This window comes from Peromyscus leucopus, chromosome 9 (genome assembly GCF_004664715.2).
Source record: "Peromyscus leucopus breed LL Stock chromosome 9, UCI_PerLeu_2.1, whole genome shotgun sequence".
NCBI lineage: Eukaryota > Metazoa > Chordata > Mammalia > Rodentia > Cricetidae > Peromyscus > Peromyscus leucopus.
In genome coordinates, this window is record NC_051070.1 from 106,634,276 (window position 1) to 106,661,682 (window position 27,407).

At 47.7% G+C, this 27,407-nt stretch overlaps 1 protein-coding gene across 2 annotated transcripts in view; it reads left to right on the top strand.

Annotated features, from left to right (window-relative positions):
- Wdfy4 (WDFY family member 4) overlaps nt 1-27,407 on the top strand; it is a 249,093-nt gene that overhangs the window by 23,404 nt on the left and 198,282 nt on the right. For both annotated transcript variants that reach the window (XM_037208721.1, XM_037208722.1), the window contains exons 3-11: nt 7,859-7,973; nt 8,832-8,938; nt 10,206-10,340; nt 11,131-11,320; nt 13,338-13,527; nt 16,122-16,279; nt 17,804-18,256; nt 21,120-21,224; nt 23,528-23,718. In XM_037208721.1, the coding sequence (XP_037064616.1) occupies nt 7,859-7,973; nt 8,832-8,938; nt 10,206-10,340; nt 11,131-11,320; nt 13,338-13,527; nt 16,122-16,279; nt 17,804-18,256; nt 21,120-21,224; nt 23,528-23,718 (1,644 nt within the window). The remainder of the gene's footprint in view (nt 1-7,858; nt 7,974-8,831; nt 8,939-10,205; nt 10,341-11,130; nt 11,321-13,337; nt 13,528-16,121; nt 16,280-17,803; nt 18,257-21,119; nt 21,225-23,527; nt 23,719-27,407) is intronic.

The window sequence follows — 27,407 nt, forward strand, 5'->3', positions numbered from 1 at the left end:
AGTGTCTGGTATGATCTTCCCTCCTATGCTGGACTTGGGCAGTGAGTCCCAGCTCCTGGTCAGCCTAGGCATGATAGCTGAACTACCAATGTCGAGCATGCTCAGTAGGTTAGCTGTGTTTGATGTATTTTCATTTACGGTGGGTTTGTTGGGATTCGAACTCATTGTAAATCCAGGAGCATAATAGAAGCAAATGGTACCTGAATAGAGTGATGCCCCAAGTTCAAACACTTAGCAGGGGGCAGAAGTAAGACCTTCAGACCAGTGTTGTGATGTCAGCTGGACAGATACTGTCATCCATGAGACCTAGTCAACACTCACCATCACTCTGCCTGGCTTGGGCTGACTGGAGCTGACCTGAGCTGGGCTAGGTGTTTACAGGTTCTCACCATAATCCCATTATGGACAGGACCTAAATTTATGCCAACTCTCTAAGTGAGGAAGTCTGCAGATGTTGAGAGACCTGCCGAAGGTTATCCAGTTATTAGTTGGGAGCAGAACTGAACTGAAAAGCCTGCCTAATCTCAGCATTGCTAATCACTGGGCGCCTTTGCTCAGTGCTTGAGTTTGTAGGATGGGGCCTATCTGCTTTCCATTTCCCTGGCCCATACTGACTCTCGATACAATGGCTGGCTAGAATCTTACTTTTCACTTGGTGACAAAATGATTGTCACTCCCTGCACACATGACGTTTGGGCAGCTGACTCGAGGGTGTGGCAGGCAGGGAAGAGGGGTCATTGCACCACATGGGAAGCAACCCAGGGCCAGTGGCTTCTGTAGCACAGAGAGCAACGGCGTCTCAGGACTGCCGTTCTTTGTCCATGCAACTGTGGGCTTTGAAATTTGAGAACGTTCCCCATCCTAGGAGCTCATGCGGAAGAAGAAGCATGCTTGGGGAAAGCATGCATGGATGGGTTCTAGCCTTTGGTTGAGTTTGCTCCAGGAGATGGGAGACACTCCAGGCCATGCAAAGATACTCTGTGGTCACAGATAGCAGGAGAGCTAATGCTGTAGGTCTCATCGTTGAAAATTGTTCTTAGAATTTGTGCTTTGAGGAAAAACAGGAAGCGAGGCAGAGAGGGCCCAGAAGTAACTGTAAAATCCCTCCTCTCAATGCATAGAACTGGGGAGGTACATTGGAGAAAAGGGAGATCTGTGGATGTGGTGGACTAGGGATTCTGTCAATGGGCTCGCAAGAGGGGAAGTCTCTGTTCCTTCTTTAAAAAATTTATTTCTTGTAATTTTTGAGGTTATAAAATATTTACATAATTACTCCTATTCTTTGCTCCCTCCATACTCTCTCATATACCCTTCCTTGCTTTCTTTTAAATTCATGGCCTCTTTTTCGTTAATTGTTGTTTAATACCACACACACACACACACACACACACACACACACACACACTTTTTTTATTTCAGCAAAAGCTTTGGTGTACCACTTTAAAAAAATATAAATATACACATATTTCTAAATACATAAATATAACCTGCTCAGTCCCTATAATATTATTCCTATACATATGTTTTCAGGGTTGACCACTTGGTATTGGATAAACAGTTGGTGTATGGTCCTTGGGGAAGACTATTTCTCTTGGTCTCAGCATTCTTTAGTTGCCTGTACTTCTTTGTCTAGGGTTATATACCTGTAGACCTCTTGGTTATAGACCTCTTGAAGTCTTCCCTGTCCACATAGTGTATCCACTACTGTGTCCTCGTTCATCTCGCGTTTGGTGAGACTTCATGAGCATAGCTTCCAACAGTCTTAGAAGACACCATCTAACAGCGAACTCCCCGATCCTCTGGCTCTCACTATCTCCCTGCCCCGTCTTCCTCAATGATCCCTGAGCCTTAGGTATGGGAGCTGCATTGTAGATGTATCTGTTGGGACTAGGTGCCACAACTCTGCATTTACCACAGCCTTCTTCTTGAATCTAGGTGGGTTTTGGTGCCTTGGCTAAAAGAATAGGGAAGGAAAACTTTTCTAGACACAGGGCTCAGGAAACTTCTGTGGCTGCTTTTTGTCATGTGGAATGCTGGGGTGCTCACTTGTAACGAATTGCTACCACGTGGTAGAAAGGTCAGATAGTCCTGAGTGAGGAGCCACGTGTGCAGGACTATGCCCATTCTCCCTCCCGTTCATCTCACATGATCAGTGAAAACTAAAACAAAACAACCAAAACAAAAACAGAGACAAATAGAATTGCTGAATTTATCTTTGACCAGGGGAACATATGTGTTTGTGCTCTCGTGCGTGTATGTGTGCGTGCCTGTGTGTGTGTGTGTGTGTGTGTGTGAGAGAGAGAGAGAGAGAGAGAGAGAGAGAGAGAAGAGAGACAGAGAGAGACAGAGACAGAGTCAGAGAGACAGAGAGACAGAGAGAGGACAGAGCTGTGCCCACTCTTTAACTATTGATCTAAAGAGTGTGTTTCATTGAATATGGTCATTTAAAAAGTAAATCTACTGGTAACTGAAGAAAGATAAACAACACTGAATATAATAGGGGGGCTCACCAATGATCCTTTTCGAGTGTGATTTCCAGAGGGGACCCAGAGAGTCGGTGTCTATCCTAGCTCCCCCCTGAGTCCGCCCCTCCTTGCAGTGGAGACCGGGGGCTGCATTTTTGTTATTTTAGCAGAAGCTTCACTGCGCCAGCCACTTTCCCTTTTGTTCTGTAAAGAGGTTGCTCACGGTGCCACACTAAGCAGAAGCCTGACATAAAGCCCTGGGAAAGGCTGGAACTGAAAGGCAAACCTCCCAGGCCACAGTGAGAGTGATAATAATACCATGGTCAGGCAGGAAACCCAACCGCATTTTTTTTTTTTTTTTTTTTTGTCCCGAGAAGCCGAGGTTTGCTCCCATTTCTCCTCATGAGCTTTTGTCTTTGTTATTTTCCTTTGGAGATCATAACACCATTTTCTTTCTTACATGAGAAGAGAAGGGACAGCCACAAGGCATGATGGTACAGCTTAGATAATGTTAGTACATATAAGTTTTGTTTTTTGTTTTAAATATTGAGCAATATTCTCTCAGCATGCAAGTCCCAGTTTGGGAAAAAATGAGGGCCTTTTGGAAGCTACTTTAACTCTTCGGAACCTCCACGGTACCATTTGGTGACTGATTGGCTCTGAGCACCAAATGGCACCCTGGTGGCCGGAAAGAGTTAAAGCAGCCTCCAGCAAGCGCCCATCACAGTCCCAGGAAGAAGCTGTGCCTTGGGAGCCCCAGCTCTGAGTACAATTACTGCTCAAATCACAGTGGCCCTATTTGCTTTATTGTCGCGTGCCTCCAGGAGTCCCATGGCTCCCGAGACAATATCCACGCTCCAGAGTCAATGGCCTGAAAATTGGTCTTTGAAGGGCTTGGGATTACAGGGAGGAGGTAAGGAGTTTATTTGAAAGTTTGCACAACAGAGTTCGTGGTCCTGGGGAAGGATGATATCCTACCTCATTCCAAGCCCAAAGGACTATTTTCCATCTAGGGATTATGTGTCTGAGTGACTTCTGGTTTCCTGGTGGTAGCTGCCATGCTCATGGATATAAAAAGGCTACTTGGTTGGGCTCCCTGTATGTGAAAAAATTAAACTCCTCTTCTCTCTCCTCTTTCTCTTCCTATCCCCCCCCCCCTTTTGAGACAGTCTTATTATGTAGCCCAGGCTGGTCTTGAACTAATCATCTTCTTACCTCAGCCTCTGAGTGCTGGCACCACAGGTATGTACCAGCATGCCTGGCTGAAACAACTGAATTCTTAAGGCTGTACCTTGACTGATTCTGTTGCTCAATTCCTCCCTCACTCCCAGGATTCTAGTTTCATTTCTGTGGCTATGATAAAATTCCCTGACCAAAAGCCACAGAGGGAGAAAAGGGCTTACTTGACCCATAATTCCACGGTCCTGTCCATCAGTGAGGGGAAGTCAAGGCACGAACTCTAACAACTTAGCCAATCACCTCTATTGTCAAGGTCAGAGATCAACAAATACACCCGGGCTGTCTGCCTGCTTGCACTTAACTTTATCTTGTCTTACATGGTTCAAGACCCCTGCCTGGAGAACGGTGCTACCCACAGTGGGCTGAGTCTTCCCATATCAATTAACAACCAAAACAAATCCCCACAGACATGCATACAGGCCAACTTGACTAGAAAATTTCTCGTTCAGGATTCCTTCCCAGGTAATTCAAGGTTGTGGCAAGTTGACATCTAAAACCAACCACTTCATTCCGTTTCTGCAAAGTGGGTCTGAAAGCACTGCCAACCCCAAAGGCTGGTGTGAAGATCGGTGGGCATAAGACCAGCCCATGATGCATTTGGCTGTCATTATTGTTGTGCATTGTGGGTACTGTAATCCTTCTCTCTGCCTGTCAAGTGTTTGTTAAAGACACACTGTGTCCAACGGTCGCCAGCAGTTTCACTGTTTTATCAAAGTTCTAGAGTGCTACCAGCTCTCCTTCTGTTTACAGTCCTGTGTCAGCCAGGTCAACGTTTACAGAACAGAAAATTCAAAACACAAAACCAAAAAGTCAGACCCCATGCAACCCTGAGCTCAGGACACAGCACATGGATCCTCACCACCTGGTAAATACCAAATGAAACACAGTCCTGGGGACACGCCGTAGAGACCATTCTTGCAAACATAAACCATATTGAATGTGGGGTGTGTGCAGCGTTGCCTGTGTGGTTGGAATTAGACACAAACAGCTATCAGTTTTATACAACAGAAGCTTACAGCACAGTTTGGCTGCTGCTACAAGGCTTTGTCGATGCCTACTGTGATGAACTTGTCTAATTGGTTCTCACAACATTCCATTTCTGGACTTTATTCATGTCAAAACATCCAGTTTTATTTTTTCAGGGCTTTTTGTATCCTATTATATCAGCATTCCTCAATTTATTCACCCATCATCTTATTGCACATAGTAAGGTTTTTGTCCAATTCTCTCCAATCACACGTAAGGCCACAGAAGTATCTTGTCCAGCTCCAACATTTCCCTAGGGAATATGTCTAGGAGGGGAACTGGGGGCTCTAGAATGTGGTCTCTTTCAGTTCATTGATGAGTCTGAAGTGTAAGAAGCAGAAAAAATACTTATGCATTTCACAATCAAGAGACTGAACTTGGGACAAGTGACGTTTTATTTGTTAGACGAAAGTGACAAGGATGCTCTGGAGGCCTGGGGGTAGAAAGCAGTGCGCTCTCACAGAGCCTGTGGCCTGTATATGGCGATTCTATCAGTTGCTTTTCTGTTACTGTGATAAAATACCATGACCAAAAGTGGCTCATAGGAGGGTTTATTTTAACTCAAGTTTCCAGGGAATAGAGTGTCATCATGGCAGGCGAGGCTTGGCAGCGGGCAGGCATCTGAGCAATCAGGTCTCAACTACACACATACTGTACCCATACATTTGCGAGAATGGTCTGTAAGGTGTGTCCAGGGATTTCTGTTTCGTTTCTTACATACTTGGTGGTGAGGATTCATGTGCTATGCTTTGAGCTAAATGTTGCATGGAGCCTGAATTTTTGGTTTTGCACATTCCATTTCCTATTCTACATGTTGACCTGACTGACACAGGGTTGTAAACAGAAGGAGATCTGATAGTGCTCTGGAGCGTCGCTGGACAACAGAGCTGCGCCAGCTCTTGGACACAGTATGTGCACAGTCGAGACAGGTTCGCTCAGCTTCCTGTTCCAGTTACTGTGCCTGCCTGTTGCCAAGTCTTCCTTTTTATGCACACAGGAAGCAGAGAGGGCAAGCAGGAAGTGGGGCGAGACTATAAACCCTGAAAGCCCTCTCCACACGATGTACTTCCTCCAGCAAAGCTGCACCCCTTAAAGATTCTATACTCCCACCCCCAGACAGCACTACCATCTAGGGACCAAGTATTTAAACGCATGAACCCATGGAGGACATTTTTCATTCAAACCATAGTAATCCCTCTCGGGAGGAGGTAATGTTATACGGCACTAAACAAAAGCCGCTCTATAGCCTGCAACATCACTTTTTAGAATTTATCTGAATGAAATAAATGAATGACTAAAACTAACATGTAAGATTTGAAAACTGTATGCTGTGGTTTGGACATTATTTGAGTTGACCCCAAGGGTTCACCAGTTGCAAGCTTGGACCCAGTGGAGGGATCTCTAAGAGGTGGGACCCAGTAGAGAGTGAGTAGGGGGCATTGCCCTTAGGAAGGATTAATGCTGGTCCCTCAAAGTGGCTTCTCACAAGAGTAAGTTGTTAGAGGGGCTGGAGAAACGGCTCAGCGGTTAAGAGACTGGCTGCTCTTCTAGAGGACCTGGGTTCAATCCCCAGCACCCACATGGCAGTTTACAACTGTCTGTAACTCCAGTTCCAGGGGCTCTGACACCTTCACACCAATGCCCATAAAATAAAATTAATTAGACTATTTAAAAAAAAAAAGAGTAAGTTGTTAGAAAACCAAGTCACTGTCTTGGTCCCTTCTGCGTGTACTTTTCTACTTCCGCTTCTCTGCTCTGGTGTTAGAGAGGAGTGGCCTCACTAGAGGTCAGACAGATGAAAACATCTGGTCTTGGACTTCCAGACTCCAGAGCCATGGGTTTAATAAAGCTTGTTCTGGTGTCAAACTCGAGGCATTTTGTTACAGTAGCAGAACATGCACACCGAAGAAGAAGATAGTCAATCGGTGTGTTAAAGCAACTGACCGGGTGAGGGAGGTGGGGAAAGAAACCTGGAGAGCCACTGATCGAGCGGATTTCTCTGAAGATACGTGAACAAAACGTCCTCTCCCCCCAAACAGGACGCCAACATCAAAAACAAACAATTCCCACTCAAGTCCGGCTTGGTGAGGCTGAGGGCTCCTGATAGGAGCATGCAAGTGCCAGGGAGTCTCCTTCCCCAGCAGCAATTAATTGTCCTTGGTGAAGGCGGGGCCTCACGAGTCCCATTCCCTCCAGTGATGGAAAGTTAATGGGCCCAGCCTTGTACAAGGGTCCTCTAGGTTATCACGGCTGCTGATGGTTACAGAGAGCAATGGTTATATTAGGCACAGAGAACGGTTGTTATACACCACCACTGCTTAGATTTCAGCTGGGGTAACTGGGCACCCGCAGGGCCGTTCTCTGACATGGGGTGCAGGTCTCAGCGGGCTGCAGACGCACTGGGTGTCATGTGTCTGACGTTTTGACAACACATGCTCAGGCGAGTCCAAGAGCAGTGGGCTGTGTGTCCCGAGCTCAGCAGGAAGCTGGAGCACTTGGAGTGTAGGTCTCGGGCGAAGATGGGAGGTGAGTGGATTCCTTACTTTTCTTGATGCTGCAACTCAAGGGAGGAAGGGCTTGTTTGGGCTCCAGGGTACAGCCCATCCTGGCAGGTGGTCATGGGAAGCAGGAAAGGTCACATTGCATTTCCAGTCCAGTCCCCAAGCAGAGAGAGAGAGAGAGAGAGAGAGAGAGAGAGAGAGAGAGAGAGAGAGAGAGAGAGAGAGAGAAAGGGAGGGAGGGAGGGAGGGAGGGAGGGAGGAGAGAGAGAGAGAGAGAGAGAGAGAGAGAGAGAGAGAGAGAGAGAGAGAGAGAGAGAGAACACCGTTACTTAGCTCTCTTTTCCCTTCTTACTCGGTCCGGGTCTAGTATACCGAGAGGTGATGCCCACATGTATGTGGCTCTTCAGTTAATCCCTCAAGACACGCACAGAGGTGAAATGTCATAATGATCACAAATCTTGCCAAGTGACAACCAAGACTAACCATGGCAGTGGATGATGGGCGTCCTTTTGGATACACCTGGGGCAGGAAGTGGAGCCCTTGGCTGTGTGGAGGCAGGCCAGGCGACTTTCAAGCATGGCTTGTTGCGCTGCTCCCTCTAACTGGAGTCTGTTTGTTGTCTTTCAGGCCTGGGAACACTCTGTGGGTATCATCTGCTTTCGCAGTCTCCAAAGACTGGCAGAGGATGTGTCCGACCAGCTTGCCCAAGAAATACAGCAGGCACTTGCTGGAAAGCCTGCAGGTAATAGAGGCTCTGGGGTGCAGGGTAGAAAACAAAGTTGGCTGCAGAGCCCCCCCCCCCCACTACATCTGCACAGACACATACAGTCACATAGTCACTACACATGCACACACAGACACAAAACACAAAGGCTTCACATAGAGATGCTCACAGCCACACATAGCCACACTGTGCACATTGCATACGTTCTGCACACCACACACACAGACACTAAATATCAATACTTCACTCACACAGACGCTGCATTCACATCACACACACACACACACACACACACACACACACACACACACACACATGGTCTGGGTCTCTGGGAAGATAACTGGTGGTCAGGGAAGGACTCACGTGTTCAGTGGAAAGCTTGGTCTGGTAAAGATGCTGAGGACAGAGATAGCTCTTTTATTGGGGCGCCTGATTAGTGATCTTCCAGTCTTGTGAACCGGCCCTTGGAGGCTGGTGGGAGTGCCACAGAGACTGTGGGCTGAGGCAGAATTTCACGTAGAAGGCAGCTGGAGCATGGCATAGGTTGCTGGGTCTTCAGTGGTGAAAGGTGTTGGGTGATACAAGAAGTGGGGTGAAGGGAACAGATTGTAGGGGTCCAATGTGAAGGGGCTAGTTATCACCCATTTGGCAATAGGGAACCATGGGTGACTATTACGGGTAATAAAAGCCCCCCCCCAGGGGGTGTTTATTAATCTTGAAGAGAATAATGTTTGGGATATGCTCAGGTGGCCTTGAGGTATTTGGACAAGGAAGCCCGTGTTCTTCAGCAGTACATAAACACATCCTTGGGGAAGAGAAGGCCCTAGAAGCTGGGTGGGCAGGGTTCTTCACCAATCAGCTTTTGACATCTTGCAGAGCAAGCCCGGGCGGCCGCGGGGCAGTTACTTCGGTGGAAGGGTGACACAGATCAGGATGGCTACCTGCTCCTGAAGTCGGTGTATGTGCTCACCGGGACAGACTCGGTGAGTCCCAGGCCTCTGCCCAGGTGTCCCCAAGGGCCCCTTAGCTGTGGACAGAGAGAGTTAAGGTCTAGCATGGGGTAATGGATGGTGCCCTTCAATAGATTGATTCATTGTACTCAAATCCCTTCTCCCTTTTTGATGACACACGTGGACTCGGGGCCTGAGGTTCAGACTTGGACCTCTGCCTTCTCAATGGACAGGCAGTGTGCAACCACCAGTGAGTTAGTTCATGGCTTCTACTTGCTGTGTTGTGTTTCTGATTTTAGAAGTTGGGCTAGTCACGCCTCTCTTCTAGGGTCAGTGTGAGAACATTCACGGCTGACTTTATCAACCACTCCCTACCTGTAGGTAGGGCCAGGCTGGGTGTGTCCCATGTGTGGTGCCAATCAGTCTTCTCAAGGACCCTGAGCTGGATTACGGAGATGCATGAAGAAGGCATCTTCCTGTGTGGAACTCATGTCCATCATCCCCAGAACCCCTGATCTGGGCTCCATGTTGCTTCCCAATTGGTCCAACTGGAGTGAGGTCCACCTGTTGGCCCTCGTCCTGAGTGTGCTGTGCCCTGAGCTGGCTGTGGCTGTGACCTCTTATCATGGAACTGGGAGACTCAGGCTTCCTCTTGAGTGGTTAGTGGATGAGTGGCTAGTTTCCTCTCAGGAGCCCCGGCAGTTGTGATCATCAGCAGAAATAGCCAGAGATCCTTTCAAGACAGGCTGAGAGATGGACAGAGGTAGCAGGAGTGAGCGTTTATGTAGGGAGCATGCCAAGGAACCTGTAGCCCTCAATATGAAGTACCCAGGTAGGTATTTGGATATTTGTGTGGAACTGGGGTGGCCGGACCTATCATGGCTGTCTGGGACAGGTCCACAGTCTTATCATAGATAAGATAACCCCTTGTTAACTGCAAGGGGTCCCCTGACTTGTACTCAGGGTTTGCCCTTGGGGGAGCCACTGTCTGCAGTCTAAGTGGTGACTTGATGTCCACAGAAACAGACAGCCCTGAAGTGGTATGGGAAGCTAAGAGCTTGCTTTTGAGGAGGACAGGGATAAATACCCCACCCCCCAGGGAAGTCAAGAACAACCAGGGCTCCCAGTGGAGGGAGGGCATTATCTTTCAACAAAGCAGTCCCATGATCACCTACATTTCCCAACTGAGGACATGGAATGTGGAGAGGGGAAGTGGTTTTCCCACAGCTCCACAGATGTGAGAGCTTGATGCATGCCAGAACTGCCTCTGCTCCGGGTGACCTGTGATCTTCCCTTGCAGGAGACATTGGGCAGGGTGATCGAATCGGGGCTTCCAGCCCTGCTCCTGCAATGTCTGTACCTCTTCTTTGCATTTCCCGTGGAAAAGGATGAGCTTTTAGAGAGCGACGTTCAAGGGCAGAGGATGTTTGTGCAGGTGAGTGAGCAGGGCCCTGCATCCCCATGCTTTGAGCTTGCTTGCCAGGGGCCAGGCTATTGGCTGCTCCTGAGGGAGGAGGATTTTGCCTGTCTTAGCCTTAGTTTCCAAATGCCTTGTCCTCTCCAGGCACTGTTCTTCCTGCATCTCTTCCTTCTCCACGACGCAACATCTGGGTGGCTGTAAGATGATTTTCTCCCTTGTTCTCGTCAGGGAATCCACATATCAATATCCACATTCCCCTGTGCTCTCTAGGAAGAGTGGGGTCCTCCCCCAACTTTGCTTTCCTCCCTGGCCCAGTTCCCCATCCACCTGTGCTCTCAAGTTCCACCTCTTCCCTGGCATCCAGAAGCACATCTCTTTGGACCTTTTCCTCTGGTCGGAGATGCAAAACAGGAGACAAAATTTTCAAAAATGCAGTCACATGCCACTTGAAACATCACATCTGAGAAGTGAATCACTAGGCGCTGTCTTTCATCACTGTGTGAGCATCATAGAGTACAGGTGCACAGGCCTAGACAGTCCAGCTCAGTCACGCAGTGTGACCTCTTGATATGTTCAAGAAGTATTTGTTCTACAGGAAGTTGTCTTTGTAAGTAGAAAAAGGATGCCCCTCTCCTAGCTGATGGTGTGGACAGTCCTGGCTGCAGAGGGTGATCACGAACACTATTCAGTCCCTACTACTGAGGCTTGGCTGTCAATGCTCTGGAGAAGCAGGGAGCAAGCCACCACGGGAGCGCCGCCCGCCCGCCCGTCCTAACCAGACCTCTTTGTTTTGTGCTTCTCCCAGATGTTCTTAAACATTTGCAGCGAGTCTCAGAGTCTGGAGGGACTTCTTTCAGGAAGCGAGCTTCAGTCTCTCCTGATCGCTACCACCTGTCTGCGGGAACACAGCTGCTACTTCTGGAAAGAGCCTACCTTCTGTGTGCTGAGGGCTATCTCCAAGGCTCAGAGCCCTAACATCATCCAATATCTTCGAAGTAGGTTCCAGGAGACCAGGTGTGGGCTGTGGGTCACTCAAGGGGCTCCTTTAACTCAGAGCAAAGCTCCAGGGTCTTTCTGCATCTGTGCAGATGTCTGGAAAGAAGAGCTGAATGGACAACCTACCCAGTACATGACCCTACCTCCTTATATGTCTCCATTTGTGAAAATATGTATGTTCCTCCTTTTGATGCTTCCCTGGAGGAGGGAGAAAAGGGGGACACATTTACCACATATGTGCTCCCACACAGAGAGCATGCACGGTGTGCATGTTGATCACATCATTATTCTCTTGGAGATAGATGGTGGCACTGGGAAAATGGAGCTCAAGAGTGGTAGAAGATCTTGGCAAATTCTGCTTTTAAACACGGAGATGTCTGGTTCCTGCACCTTAGTGCCTGTGTTAGGGAGCGTGTTGGGATGAAGGCTGGAGGCTAGGACCAGAGCTAGCCTATGAACTCCAGCTGTGGTACTTACCAGATCTTTAACCACAGGGATAGCCTGTTTGTCTCATCTATAAGATGGGCAGTAGGATAGTGTCCGTTGCCTTGCATTGCTACGGTTTTCAGTGGGTTGAAATACATGCTGTGCCTAGACAGCACTCATGCATTGGTCTCAGCATCACATTCATCTCTTGGGTTTTATTAGAGATGAAATGTTGCTGTCTATTCTGTTAGCTGTCTCAGGGGCCCTGCTTAGCATCCACTACCACTGCAGGACCCAGATAACGCTCCAGACAGGCAGGAAGACCTCTGAGGCCGCACACAGGTCCCAGGAGAGGTAGAGACCTCATCCCAATGTGATTGGTCTAGAGTAGAGAAGAAAGCCTTGTAAACCCAGCTCTAAGGAGGACATGTAGAGGCAGGCTCACACTCATTTCTGCTCACCTCCCACCCTCTGCCCAATATTTTCTCAACTCTCCTAGATGAGCACAGCAGTCATCTTGGAACACAACACTCCTTTTCTTGGGCTGATTCCAGAGAATGGGCTCTTTGGGGACAAGCTGGGTTTCTGAGCTGCTGACATCACCTGCATGTTCGCAAATACGTGCTCTGTGGTCTGTCCTCTTTCTGTAATAAAGAACATCTGCTCGTTAGAATTGAGAAAGCCCCACCAGCCTCTTCTCGGACTGTAAACTAGCCCCTGGAGGAGGCACCATGGGGTTCAAAGCCTCCTGCAGCCTATATAGCTGAAGCTGAGGCATGCCTTGACATTTCGGTCTCCTTTACCCTCCCCTAGCTAGAGTCTGAGTAGCTAGGGAAAGGCTGCAGGCAGGATCGCAGGGTTCTCTGACCGTTATCCTCTGCTGCTTGAGCCAAAGCCTCAGAAAGCTCCCTTCCCTGGGGCACTATGGAGCCCTATTACAGGCCTGGGTGATTTCTGTGGGCTTGCAGGGCTGGAAGGTGCTTAGGAAGAGAGGCTGGCCTGCCAGCCACCACTACACCATCCGCTACTCTTGGGCCCACTTCAGGCTCTTCTGAGTCCTTACAGCTGAGAGTCTGATCCTGCATCCCCTCAGTCCTGCTTCTGTGGAACTTCCCTGACACTTAGGAGAGCCTCCGCTCCGTGCAAATGTCAGTCTGAGGGCATCCTTCTTCTGACTTCCCACCACTCCAGGTGACCAACAAAGTCGATGGCGGGCTCTTCATGAGTAGACCCCCTCCCTCTTTCCCCACAGCTCACACTTCGGCTTGAACGCCCTGTCTTCTTGAGTTTCTGTAACATCCGAAACATTAAATGGCACTTCTTATCTAGGGACTGGAACGCTCTTACATTCTAGGAAGGAGGAGCTAAGAGGCTGCCCCACCCCTACCCCAGTGTGAGCTGCTCTCAGGGTGGCACCTCCCCCGGGAAGAACCTCTTCTTGAATCCCAGAGGCTACAAAAGACACTCTCAACTTGTTCTCACTCAAGTCTTGCTGTCCAAGCAGAAGTGGAGGGAGATGGTGGGGCCAGGGGACAGCAGAGGCACCTGTTGCTTCCTGGCTCCTCAGCAGGGCTGTGCTTCCCTCCGCAGCTGCTGACTGTGTCCGGCTCTCCGTTCAGAACCTCTCCAAGTTGGCCGACACTCTCCCTGCGCCCGAGGTGAGCGAGGCTGTGAGCCTTATCCTGACCTTCGTGAAAGACTCCTACCCTGTCTCCTCTGCGCTGCTCCTGGAGTTTGAGAACGGGGAGGGCTATCCTCTGCTCCTCAAGGTACTGTTGCGGTAAGTGGCTGGGCCTGGTGAGAGCGGGGAGAAACTTGACCAAGCTGCGGTGCTCAGAATCATCCTGCTGCTTGGGTGGAAGACAAGTAGCCAGAGTGTCTAAGTGTGTCTTACGAAATTCAAGGCTCCGAAGAGCGTGACTAGAAACACCCTCTCTAGGCAGCAGTAACTCAACATGCAGATCGATGTGGGAACCACTTCTTTGGGGGAATCAATGAGTGACAATGATAACCACTTCAACAAGTCGGCTGCATGACGCACATCACCTGCATGTTGCTCGCCTGACTTCCACCTCTCAGAGGCTTTCTGGGATCTGATGCAATTATCCCACCTCAGTGTTTGGAGAGCTGTGTGTGGGAACCATGCCCCATCCCTGGCTCTTCACCAATCACTGTCAGGAGCTGTTGGGTAACTTCCCAATAAAGTGGTCCTTTGGATGCTTCTGCTCCACACCATCACAAATCCGTTAGAAGGACAAGTAGTTCGGGGAGGCACCAGCTTGGGAGTGCATTTCAGTGAGTTTCATATGGCCTGCCTCCTGCTTGTTGTTTCTGAGATCAGCTCTCAAGTGAAGGACTTCTCTCCCAGACCCATGGGCTGTGGGAAAGACACTGTGCATCTGGGGCTGGACCGACTTCTCCACTCCGGCTTACTGTGTTGGATTCAGGGTGTGGGTGCCTATGCATTAGCAAGAGCAAAAGATGGGAATAAAAGAAACCCCTTTGTGGCACGAACCCTTCCACTGAGGTTGGGGCAGCTGCTTCAGGCAAAGCTGGCCATGCTCCTTTGGGCTCTGCTTGGTTTCTCCTCAGTGGAGTGGACCTTAGCAGTGTCTTCTACAGACTTCATGACAGAACCGTGCTTCAAATGTGCTGGAGATGATTTGGAGAGGCTGAAGGCCCTCAGGGTAGTCTTCATCTCTACAATTTTTTTTTTCAATAAAGAAACCATTCTTCAAAACACTGCTAAGGGGTTGGGGATTTAGCTCAGTGGTAGAGTGCTTGCCTAGCAAGCACAAGGCCCTGGGTTCGGTCCTCAGCTGGGCGGGGGGGGGGGGGGAGACGAAAACACTGCTAAGAACAAGTGGTTCTTTGGGTGTGCCACAGGAAGCAGTTTTGCTGATGGTCAGATGGCTGTGGCCATTGCGGTGCCCTGGATGGCATTTTCTACATGTTTCTTCTGTTCACTGGATGGGCAGCTTTTCCTAGGCTTCTTCACAGAAGACAGAAGGGGAAACCAATGTGAAGAAGCAGCTGCTCTGCTCACACCTTCCCTTCCTGCTTTCCCAGGAGCCATGTTTCATTTGTTCCTGATCTGGAAAGGGTAGAGCTGGACAGAGACTCTGGGGACCCTGCCCCGTGAGCAGAGCAAGGCGCCACTTGACCATCACCATATACACACGGAAGCAATCATCCGTAGGCTAGGCATGAGGAAGTTACAGAAATCCACATCTTTCCCATGCTGTCTGGGTCTTTCCGTTCTGGAGGTGCTCTCTGTTCTGTGAGCCTCTTAAGTTCATGCCTTCTGGGAGAATCCAGCCATGGAAAGCAGCCTTCCTCTAAACAGTAGTAGTACTATTGTTAATCTCTAGCAGGTTCCTCTGTATAGCAGGCTTTACTTCCTGACAGAAAGGATGCTCTGAGGAGATCCCGTGGATGTCCTCAACAAAGGATCCTATGGAACCTGACACATACATGTTTCCTCCTATACATGCATATATACTGATAATCAAGTTGGATTTGTAAACCAGGCACAGTAAGAATCTAACAACAATAGTTAATAGCAAAATACAATATCTATAGCTATACTATAACAAATTAACTTAAAGTATGCAATTTTTATTTCTAGAATTCTTAGTTGATGTGTGTGTGTATGCATGCATGAGCTTTTAAAGTTTATTTTATTTTATTTAGATAAGGTCTCATATAACTCAGGCTGGTCTCTATCTATACTACCAAGGATGAACTTGAATTTCTGATCCTCCTGCCTCCACCATCTGAATTCTAGGATTATAGGCATACATACAACTACTGGTCTTATGCACCACTAGGGGTCAAAACCAGGGTATTGTGAATGCTAGACAAGCACCCTATCAACTGACCTACAACATCAGTTCCAACTGATGTTCAGAGTCTGCAGCTGACTAATGGCAGTGAAGTTTTAGAGAGCAAACACTAATAAGAGGGGAGTGTTGTGGCCAGAGAGATGGCTCAGTGGTTAAGAGCTCTTGCTGCTCTTGTGGAGACCTGGTTTCAGTTCCGAACACCTACACGGTGGCTTACAACCATCAGTAACTCTGTTTCAGGGGCTCCCGTGTCCTCTTCTGGCCCCTGCAGGCACACACACAATACACATACATGCATGCAGGCAAAACACTCATACGCATAAAATAAACGTAAATAAATCTGATTGGGCTTCTCTAGGCGGAAGGCGGGAGTTTGCACGTGGAGTGATATTTATCCAGGGTCCTCTCCTCGCCTTTGGTGCTGAATTCTCCCTGGCTAGAGACCTTCTGGTCTTTCTGAGGAGCACTGTCTGCAGATGTGGCTGCTCCATCCAGGAAGTCCCAGGAGCTGACCCTGTCTGTCCTGCAGGTATGACGGGCTGACCCAGGGTGAAGAGGAACCCAGTCTGGAGGAGCTCGTGGAGCTGGTGATGTGGCTGAGCACCTGTGGGAGGTCAGAACTGAAGGTGTTTGACAGTGTCACTTATCCTCAGCTCGAAGGCTTCAAGTTCCATCACGAGGCTTCTGGTGGGTCCTCCCTGTGTCCCCAAATAACTGGAGAGTCAGTACAGTGTCCTGACAAGGCTCCGCACGTCTCTGGTTCATTTGCACCTGTCAGTGATGCTGCGTGGTCTGATGCATCTGTGACCTTCAGAGCCATGACCCAGACCCGTGGATATTAATATCCCCTTAATCTACTTTCCAGCTGTACAATTTCAGCTTCGTACAAAGAAGTTCATTTTATGCGGCAAGTGGAGGAAATGATGCTTAACAGAGGCAAAGCCCCCACCCAGTAACAGGGGCAGTCTCTGGATTCCACTCCTATCCACGGGTGATTAGCCCGTACCATTTGCTTGCATAGTGGAGACTGATGACCCTGAGTCAGCCACCCAGGCTCAGAGTCGGTGGCTTTCCTTCCCAGGATGCTGAACGAGAGCTGATGAAGCCAGTGAGCACATTGATGCTTTCTGAGCAGCAGGTGCTCTGCCCCCTACTGGGTGCTGGTGTGAACAACTAGTGTCAGCTCTACTATCCCTCTGCTGAGACCGCCATGCACACACGTCAAAGCACAGGCTGCTGGGTGGGAGGCACCGCACATGCCTGACCTCTGGTGGGTCTGTCAGGAAAGCCTGCACAGAGGGAGGTGCTGGGGAGGGAATTTTGAAGGCTAAGTTGTGAGTTGTCTAGGATGAAAGGAATGGGAAGAGTTTAATGGCACAGGGTAGGTACTGACGGGGGAGGAAACAGTGGCCTGGAACAGCTGGGTGGGTCTGGAGATGCAAGCCGGGTAGGAAGTTGCAGGCTGTGAGGAGAGGCGAGAGCTGGTAATGTTGCAGGTACCAGCAGGGCGAAGGGCGTTGGGTAGGGCTAAGCAGACAGAGCAGATCAGAGATGGCTGTCAGAGGAGAGCCTCGGAGGTTCAGGAAATCCAAGGCAGAAAGGGGCTTCGGACCAGGTGTCCTTGGGGGAGAGAGAGTGGGTGGGAGAAAGGGCCAAGCGAGTAAGGAAGGTACATCTCATTTGTCTAGAAGCAAACCTGACCCTACATGGTCATCTCCAGCGTCACTGGATTCTAGTCGATTGAAACCAAATCCCTGGGCCCAGCTTTGTTCAGTGAAATACAATGTGGACCCATCATCTACCTTTGATTTGCTATAAGAAGAAACTGGTTGAATTATTTCTGATCACATATTTTATCTACCTCAATAGACCCCAAATGCTGTACCTTAATGTGCAGCCGAAGGCAGGGTAGTAATGAGACCTTGTCTCCTTTCTTTTCATGCTGCCCCTTGGGGACCCTGTGTGTCTGACCAGCGCGGGCACCTGTTGGTTCAGAGCGGCCATAGATGGAGCACTCAGTTAGCACAGCTGTCTCTGAAATGCTGATGCGGCCCTTTTCCCACCACAGGCTGGAGTTAGTAGATTTCCAAGATGCGTACTCATTGGAACTGAAAAAGAGAAACTTCAACTACTGTGTCCTGAGAACTCAAGCATGCATTTCTAGACAGGCAGGGGGCTAACTTGCGGAACTGTTGTCTTTTTCATCTCCAGGGGTGACTGTTAAGAATCTGCAGGCCTTCCAGGTCCTGCAGAATGTTTTCCACAGAGCCAGCGACTCGGTCCTTTGCACCAAAGTGCTTTTGGCCATCAAGACCATGTGGGCCTGGAACCCTCGAAATTTTTTCCTACTGGAATGGACCCTGCAGCCCATCTCACAGTTTGTAGAGATCGTGCCCCTGAAGCCAACCCCAGTGCAGGAGCACTTTTTCCAGCTGCTGGAGACTCTGGTGTTCAAGCTTCTCTACGTGCCCCACGAGATCCTGGCTAAAGTGCAGCATCTGATCAAGGAGAGCCCTGAGCTGTCTTGCACCCTTGTAGCCTTGCGGAGCATCCTCAGGATCACAGCCAGTGACCGGCTTTTCACAGACATCTTCCGGGATTCAGGACTGCTAGGCCTGCTGCTGGCCCAGCTCCGGAAACAGGCCAAGATCATGAGGAAGTCAGGTGGGCAAATGCGCTGACGTCATTGTTAGCCAGACTGGGTCTGCCGATCGGCCCACCCTACGGTGTGAGAGAGAATGTGAGCACATGCATCACATGGTGATGGATAGAGAAAGGAGCTCTGGCACCTATAGCTTCACACAGAACAGGCAGTCTCCAAGTCTCCCCCCGCCCTGACACCCCCAGAGCTGAGAGGGATGGACACCACTTTAAGTGAACTCCTGAAACTGACTCAGGGAATTCACAGTTGCTCCTTGCTTGGCATGTGGGTGAAAACCACCCGAGAGTCTGATCCTTCAGTAAAGCAAAGGGGGACTGGAGTCCTGAGAGGACTAGGCTTTGGGAGCCCTTCTAAGGTCTGCTGGGGTATGGCCTTGTGGTCTCCCACTGAGAGTGGGGTTCCGGAGCCTGGCTGACCCAGCATGTCTCTCAGACCTGTTGCATTCCCCGTCCTGGAGACACTTTATATGGGTCTTTGCAATCCTCACCTCTGGCCATTTTCGAATAGGAGTTGGATACAAAGACTCCTTTCCCTGTTCCTCTTGGTTTGCTCAAATCTGTCACCCTCGGTGCCCCGGGAAACCAGCCTGGAGAAGGGACAGCAGGACACAGGAATCTTACTTCCTGTCGCCTTTCCCTTCCCTCTTTGTGGCTGTCTGGACAGGCCTGGGGGCTGCTCTTTGACTTTAGTCGACAGACATTGCTACTCTGCCAGTTTTCTGCTTCTTGGGAGGGAGGAGGCTGAGGGAGACAGTGTGAACGTGGGAGCAGGTCGGTCTCGGCTGGAAGCATGGCCGTGGGATAAGCAGGGTGATCTTTCCCTGTTACTTCATCTCTATGAGACCATGCTCTCTGTAAAATGACAACAGTTGTCTCACAGGTCTCATAAGAGAGAAAGGAAAAAGACTCACTGTTGTATGTGGCATGTAAAAAGTATCCAGGAAATCCTGCTCACTGTATCCCTATCGTTTTAGCATTTGCTCTGTAGGAGACTGAGATAGATACTTTACAAGGAGCCTAGGCACCTTCAAGAGTTCAGGAACGACCTGTGTCCTCCCCAGAATGTTTGCAAATAGGACCAGGACTTATGTGCTTCCAGAATATTTTTGAGTGTCTCAAGTGAGACCAAGTCTGGGAAGTGAGTGTCTGTATACTTCTATGGTGATATTTTATTTGTACTAAAATGTGATTTGTATGTTAATAAATAAAGTTGCCTGGGAGTCAGAGCTAATAGCAAGCCTTAGCAGAAGCTAGGAGGTGGTGGTGCATGCCTTTAATCCCAACTCTTGGGAGGCAGAGCTAGGTGGATCTCTGTGTGTTCAAGGATACAGCCAACATGGAGTCACATGCCTTTAATCTCAATACCAACCATAGACAGGCAGTGACTAGGAGGTCATGTGGTTGGGTTTACAACCAATGAGAAGGCAGAACAGAAACACTATAAAAAGACAGACACACAGGAAGTAACTCTCTTTCAGAGAGGTAGGACAGGAGCGTCAGTGAAGGGTAAGATTTTTAGCTCTTAGCTATTGCTCTGACCTCTTGGCTTTCATCTCTGTATTGGCTCTGTGTTTCTTATTTAATAAGACGGTTGGTTACATCTACATACTTCTTTCTCTTGCTTGGTAGTTTTGGTCTTTTTCTGTTACTGTAACAAAATGTCATAGACTTGGAAATGTATAGAGAATAGAAGTTTACTTGCAGTCCAATGCTCTACCACTGAGCTGTCTTCCCAAATAGAAGTTTATTGGGTGTATAGTTCCGGAGGTTGGGAAGTCCAGTATCGTGGTGCCAGCATATGGAGAAGGCTTGTTGCTTTATTAAACTCACTAAAGAGCATTGCACAACGAGATAGAGCAATCCTTTCAGCTTATACACCCCATCTTCACAATTCCACCCAATATTAATTTCTTCCCAAAGGATGTACCTCCAAATACCATTAATGCGTGAGCTAGAAACTAGCCCCCAGCACAGGGCTTTGGGTGAAACATCCCAGCCACAGCTAACTTCTTGTCTTCAGTCCCCTCCTGCATGAAGTTATCAGCTCCCTTGCTTTCCTTGATGTTTACAGGGAAGGCGTCCACAGTCCCCTTCAGTGATCCTGTAGCACCCTAGATAGATGATGCCTCTCAGCAGCTTAACATCCACTCTTCGATCCGATCCTAGACTTACGACCATTCCCAGAGGAGTTTAGCTTTTTCTGTGAGCTAATGTTTCCAGTCTTACTTTGTATTTTTAAATGTGACCTATCGATTCTTACTCACTCTGTCTCTGGTAAATAAATCCCCCTTGTTCTCATTCATTTACTTATTTTTAATTCCCCAAGTAGGAGGTAAACTTCCAGTTTGTTTTGATAATTTCCCAGCAGTGGGAATGAGCGGTGGATGAAGAGACCCGGTTTGGGTCTGTTTCCTCTGTGTTTCAGACTCCCTGAGCTGCTGCTTAGCTCAGCCAATGAGCTGGCAGCCGTCCCTTCCAGACACGAGTGGCAGGCTGTAAGGAAAGATCAGGGTGGTAGGGCTTGATTTATCATGGAGGGCAATGCTACAACAGCCCCATCGGCCTCACCTGGGAACCTGTTAGAAACAAGAATTACCTGGTCTCATCCAAGATCTCCTAACCCACCAGCTCCGAGGATGGGGCTCAGCACAGACCTTTATATTTCCAGATTTCTGATGTGCTCAAGATGGAGAATCACTGGGCTTAGGGTTTTCAGGGCTGTATCTTCAGGGTTGGGCGGTATGCTCCCTTCTAATGGAAGCCTCGCATTAACATCTCTTCAGGAAGGCAGGACGCCAAAGGAGGGAGGGATTGTGGACTGCACTGTGAAGACTTAGTAATATTTACTTATCCTTAAACGTGACAGGAAACAAAGAGCCCAGGCCTGGTGTGCAGGATCCAGAGCGGGAACTCACCTGCGTCATGCTGAACACTGTGGTCACACTTCTACAAGGCTCTGTCCGCAATGCAGGTAACGATAGTACTAACCTTGCCCTGTCCATCTTCAACCAAATACAAACTATGAGTGCTCAAAGGCAATATTCAAGGAATAGTCAGTACCAACGTGATGGCCAATGTCCGTGTGCTGGTTGATACTTAGTGGCCATCTGTAAAGTACACACCATGGGTGACACTTCTTTTTTTTTTTTTTTTTCGAGACAGGATTTCTCTGTGTAGCTTTGCGCCTTTCCTGGAACTCACTTGGTAGCCCAGGCTGGCCTCGCACTCACAGAGATCCGCCTGCCTCTGCCTCCCGAGTGCTGGGATTAAAGGCGTGCACCACCACCGCCCAGCAACACTTCTTAATATTTTATAATGAAGATGATGAGCAAAGATGCTTAATGCAACATTTTCTAAATTAATATGGCCATAAAAAATCCATTTCACAGCCGGGCGGTGGTGGCGCACGCCTTTAATCCCAGCACTCGGGAGGCAGAGCCAGGTGGATCTCTGTGAGTTCGAGGCCAGCCTGGGCTACCAAGTGAGTTCCAGGAAAGGCGCAAAGCTACACAGAGAAACCCTGTCTCGAAAAAGAAAAAAAAAAAAAACCAAAAAAAAAAAAAAAAAAAAAAAAATCCATTTCACCTCTTTTTAAGTAAAATGCATTGGTACCCTACTTTATTGATAGAGATGCTTTTTAAAAAATAAACCACAGTGTAAAACACTGAGCAAATTAATTTTTTTAAAGAAATATAATTTGAGACAGGTGGTGGTGGTGCATGGCTTTAATCCCAGCACTGGGACTCAGAGGTAGGTGGATCCCTGTGAGTTTAAGGCCAGCTGATCTACAGAATGAGTTCTAGGACAGCCAGGGTGTAATAAATCTTTTTTGTTGGCCCACCAGCTCCCCAATGATGGCACAGAGACTTCTTATTAGATATGAAAACTTGGTCTTAGCTTAGGCTCGTTCCCAACTAGTTCTTAGAACTTGTATCTTCTGCCATGTGGCTTTTTAACTCTTTTCCATTCTGTGTGCCTGACTTGTTCCATGTCTCAATGGTATTTTTCTGCATCTGGATTCCTCTCCTCCTCCTCTCTCTCTCCCCAGAAATCCTGCCTATCTTCTCCTGCCTAGTTATTGGCCATAGAGCTCTTTATTAAACCAATGAAAAGGCTCCTTGGCAAAGACACATCTTCAGACTGTACAAAAAGATTATCCCACAGCACCAAGGCTACATAGAGAAACTCTATCTTGAAAAAACAACAGTCAAACAAACAACACACACACACACACACACACACACACACACACACACACACACACACACACGCACGTACGCACGAGCGCACAAACACATATGTTCCCCTGGTCAAAGATAAATTCAGCAATTCTATTTGTCTCTGTTTTTGTTTTGGTTGTTTTGTTTTAGTTTTCACTGATCATGTGGCTTTCATGTTTTTCTTTTAAAAAAGCTTCCTTTCTGTATATCAGTACATGACCTGAAGTAGCTGTACCGATTCCTGTCAACAATCTTGGTGATTTAGATACCAGGGCCACAGAGTGACTCCACTGGATAGCCTGTTATTTCATTCTAGAGGGAGATGTGGCCCGGAAGCACTGGTTAGAATCACATTTCTAGGGGGACTCTCAGACATTTGGTTGGTAGTAGAGCAGGTCGGTCTCAGGAAACTGGGTTTAAAAGGCCTCCCAGAATGATTTCCACTTAGAGGGAATGTGGACCGTGATTTGAATGTCCTGACTTGAAGCATTCAAATCCTCATTAAGCTCTTTGGTCAAGTCAATGCTGAGTCTTATCCCATGAGAATGAATCTGAATGCCAGTCCTGGGCAAGAAAAGTTTGAGATTGACTGTAAACCTGTAAACAAAAACATACCACAGTTAGATTTCATTTTCAAAGAATAAGTAAAAACACTGAAAAAAGAATCCTGGCAGAAAGGATAAAGAGTTGGTGTAGGTCCTAGATTAGGGAATGAAGGTAAATCGATGGAGAGTGGACCACCCCAGGGTTGTATTACTTATCTCCCCTATCTTGAACTTCCTCCTATGGGAAGGTGTTGACCAAATAATTACCACTCTCTCAAAATAGAATCCTCACTGGTGAAGAATATGGTGTTTCTTCTTAATTCTCAGTACCAAAGTTTCTCTTTCCCATTAGTCCATTATGGGTGTGGATTATAAAACATAAAAGTATTTACTGGAGGGACAAAGAGAGAATAGAGTGTAATGGACTTGGGAAGTTGAAAGAAGAAGCCTTCCCCATGATGGAATTGCAGTGCCAAGGTCCGCCTTTGTCCTGTCTGTCTTGTTCCCAGTTGTCCTTAAAGATCATGGCATGGTGCCCTTCATCAAGATCTTCCTGGACGATGAGTGCTTCCGAGGGGCCTCGCTCAGCATCCTGGAGCAGCTCTCAGTCATCAATGCAGAGGAGTACATGAGCATCATTGTAGGTGCCTTGTGTTCATCCACTCAGGGCGAGCTGCAGCTGAAGCTGGATCTTCTCAAAGTGAGTCAAGTCCTCCTTTGTAATTGGCTTTCTCATGTCTCTGCACCAAGTGATTCACCTTTGTGCATTGCTTCATTGTGTTGGGTAGGCAGATAGTTGTGACAGACAGTTTAAGCTGCTATAATAAATAAGTCTAATGTACATAGCTACCTGACACAAAAATTTCTTGAGACAAGGCCTCATGTAGCTCAGGTTGGCATCAGACTCATTATGTAGTCAAGGATTACCTTGAACTCCTGATTCTTCTGCCTCCACCTCCCAAGTGCTGGGATTCCAGTTGTGCACCCCCAAATCTGGCCTTAAATTTGTTTGTATAGAAAATCAACGAATACTTGGGATTGCAATTCAGGAACAGCTGTCACTGGGGCACTTAATTCAGGTGCAAGATAAGGGAAGACAGGCTAGAGGGAATGGCATAAGACATACTCATTCTAGGTGGAATTAGCATACTCTAACTTCTTTCCAGTTTTCTTTGGACAGACTTTTGAGCAGGACTCAATTTAGCTGCAAGGGGTGATGGGAAATGTAGTCCTTGGTCAGGCAGCAACTTCCCAGCACCACTTTATATCATGAAAGTAAGGTGTGAATCAGTGGTGGCCTGACAGATGCTCTGCTGACTCCATTTACCAGTGACCAGGTCTGGCGAGAGTGTTGGGGGCACACATTAGAATGAGATAACCCTTGCTATCTGGGAGTTTAAGGAGCAATGCTCATAATGCAAGAGTGCTGGTCACACGTCAGGGAAGGTGGTGGGTGCTCTGGGTAGATACCTGGGGGGTCACAGAGGAGAGAGTGTGAGCTGGAAAAGACGCTCAAGAGAGCCAGAGGTGTAGGGGCAGGGACGCAAATGGACATGCAAGTCTGGGTTATTACATGTGTCTAGCAGAAAGAAGCATTTATTTTTGTAATATGGCCAATAATTATCAATTGTCTTAAAGTAGCTCAAGAAATACATACTATGTTGATTTAACATCCTTTTATATATATATATATATATATATATGTATATATATATATATATTTTTTTTTTTTTGCTGTTTTTTCATTTGTTCTTTTGTGGCCTATGCCTTTTAAAAATTCTTTTTTGGGGCTGGTATGGTGGTGCATTCCTTTAATCCCAGCACTCGGGTGCAGAGGCAGATAAACCTCTATGAATTCAAGGCTGGTCTGATCTATACAGAGAGGTCAAGGCAAGCCAGAGCTATAAATACACTGAGTTTCTAAAACAAAACAAAACAAAACAAAACAAAACACAAAAACAAAACAAAATAAAAATCAACCTTTTTATTTTTAAATTTTATTTATTTCATTTTTTGTCTTTTCAGTTGTGAGCCTGAGAGCCTTTAATGGCTGAGAGGTCAACTGGTAATTTTTTGAAAATTCTCTTTGTTTTATGGTGTTTGAGGGAAGGGACATAAATGTAAATACTCCCCTGGAGAGTTAAGCAGAACTTGTTGCCTCTGTGTGTGACAAGACCCAAAAGAAACACATTCTTGTTTCCCAAACTTGTCATAGTTGGTGACTGAGGAACTTTAAGAAAAATACAAAATTGCCCTGACATAGCAACCTCGCTGGCTTACTATGGTTCTCTCTCTGCTGTCCTTTTTAACGTGGGGAGTGTGGTGTTTGGGTCTTTGTGTCTACTTCTCTGCAGAGTCCACGCCAGGCATGGAGGGGGTCATTCCTGCTATCACATGGCCTACCCTGAACTACTAGGTGCTTAAGGCATCCCAAGAGGCTCAAGGCAGAACGACATCATGATCACAATTATGAATTTCATGGATGATAAGAACTCATCATTATTTAATTACAGGGCAGATAATGAGTGAAAGGGATTACTAATAAACAACAAAAAAAGGAAAGATAATGTCTTGAAAGACACATGAATGCCATAATGATGTGAGCTAAGACAAAAAAATTAATGAGGGCTGGGATGAAGCTCTGGGGTAGAGGCCTTGCCCAGCAGCAGGGAGGCACTGGGATCCAGTAGCTAGCAGCAGAGAAGGCAAAAGCTTCACTGAAATGTATTGCTGAGAAAACCTGAGGTTGGTATGGGCTGGTTTCCTCCCGTTTGAAGCAGAAGCATCCAGAGGCTTCCAAGACTACTGTCACTCAGACGGTCAGCCCAGCAACAGAGCATGGAGAGACCGCTCCCTGTTGTCCAGCTTTCATTGGCTGGATTTGTGTGTTCTGATAGGAACAGGGAAGGTAGGAACTCAGCCAGGACTTCGGTTTTTCATTGGGTGAAAAATTATTTCTGAAATGTTCATAGTGAAATCCAAACAGACCCAGAGAGAAGAGAGCTCCGCTCTGTGCTGGGAAACAGACAGGAGCTTTCATCCGATGTGGAGAAGAGTACTCTGTCTTGCTCACAGTGAGTTCATCTCGTTTACTCTGCCGCCCAGAGGCATCTTATTGGAGTGCTAGCCCCTGGATAATAAGACGGAACTTCTAGAATTAGCAATGCAAAGCCATTATGGTGTTTTACAGATTCAATATAATTTCAGAATCACAGCATCAAGAGAGTTCATAAGGAATGAGCCCTCTGTGAGCTTATTTAACAAAGTCAGAGCCCACAGGCTCTCCTCCCGCCTTCTCCTCATTCCAAGGCTCTGCTGGGTAGTTAGGAGGCCTCAGGAGCTGCCGTCGCCCTCCATGGACTAGGACTGCTACACACTGCAGTTCAGTGGGTGGTAGAGAGGGCTGGGTCCCCGGAGCCTAGTCCAGATTCTGAGTACATGAGTAGTAGCTAGTGAATGTTCCCTGGAATCTGATGTGGGATCTATGATTGTTTTTAAATCATCCGAGAACCCTTTGCAACTTCACAAACATCTATATGAAATGAGCTTTCTCTGGCTGGATTGCCGTTTCAGAAGCTGGAGGCTGGCTGTGCCCAGGGGATAGGGTTTCCAGAGAGGATCAGATAGAGGATGAGCAGGACTCATCTTGGAGTGTTGGGACCCAAGGCAAGGAGGCAGCCAGTGAGGCTGCCATCTCTGGAGGGCAGTCACATCCCACATATGGAGAAGGCCATGTCAAGGCAGATGCTTTCAGAATCCAGTGGCACTTCTGTACCAACACCAAAGCTGTGTGACTACACCACCGATTTTGGCAAAGGATAACAGAGTTAAAGGATAATATAAGCAAATGAATTTCCTCCCTGTGGCCAGGGGGACTGTGATTGGGTTATACACAAATTCAGATTGATTTGCTAATATACATTTAGCTGTTCAACTCAGAGCTTAATCACATTACCTCACCAGTCTTCCAGCATGACACGTGGAAAATTATGAGGAATAACAAATAATAGGATGTGAAATAAATCCTGTTAGTCCTAACACAGTTAGCGCTGTGCAGCAGACATCCATTTTATAGATTTGGGCTAGAGGAATACTAACTCAGAGCCGATGACATGGTAACTGAGTTAAGAATGAGAAAATGTGCTTAAGGCTGACCTTTCTTGAAATGTGTCAACCCTACCCTGATTACTTTGACTTCTGTTGATTCAATTTATCCCTTTCTGCAGACTTGGAACCCTATGTGATGCATTATCATGCAAAGTTGAATGACAGTAATGGAAGTCCCTCCGCCTAGGCCCCCAGCTCCTGACAAATCATTTCCCGAAGTCCCGAAATATTTATTTGCCTTTATGATAGAAATGTTTCTCTTTAGTTGCTATGAAATTAAGC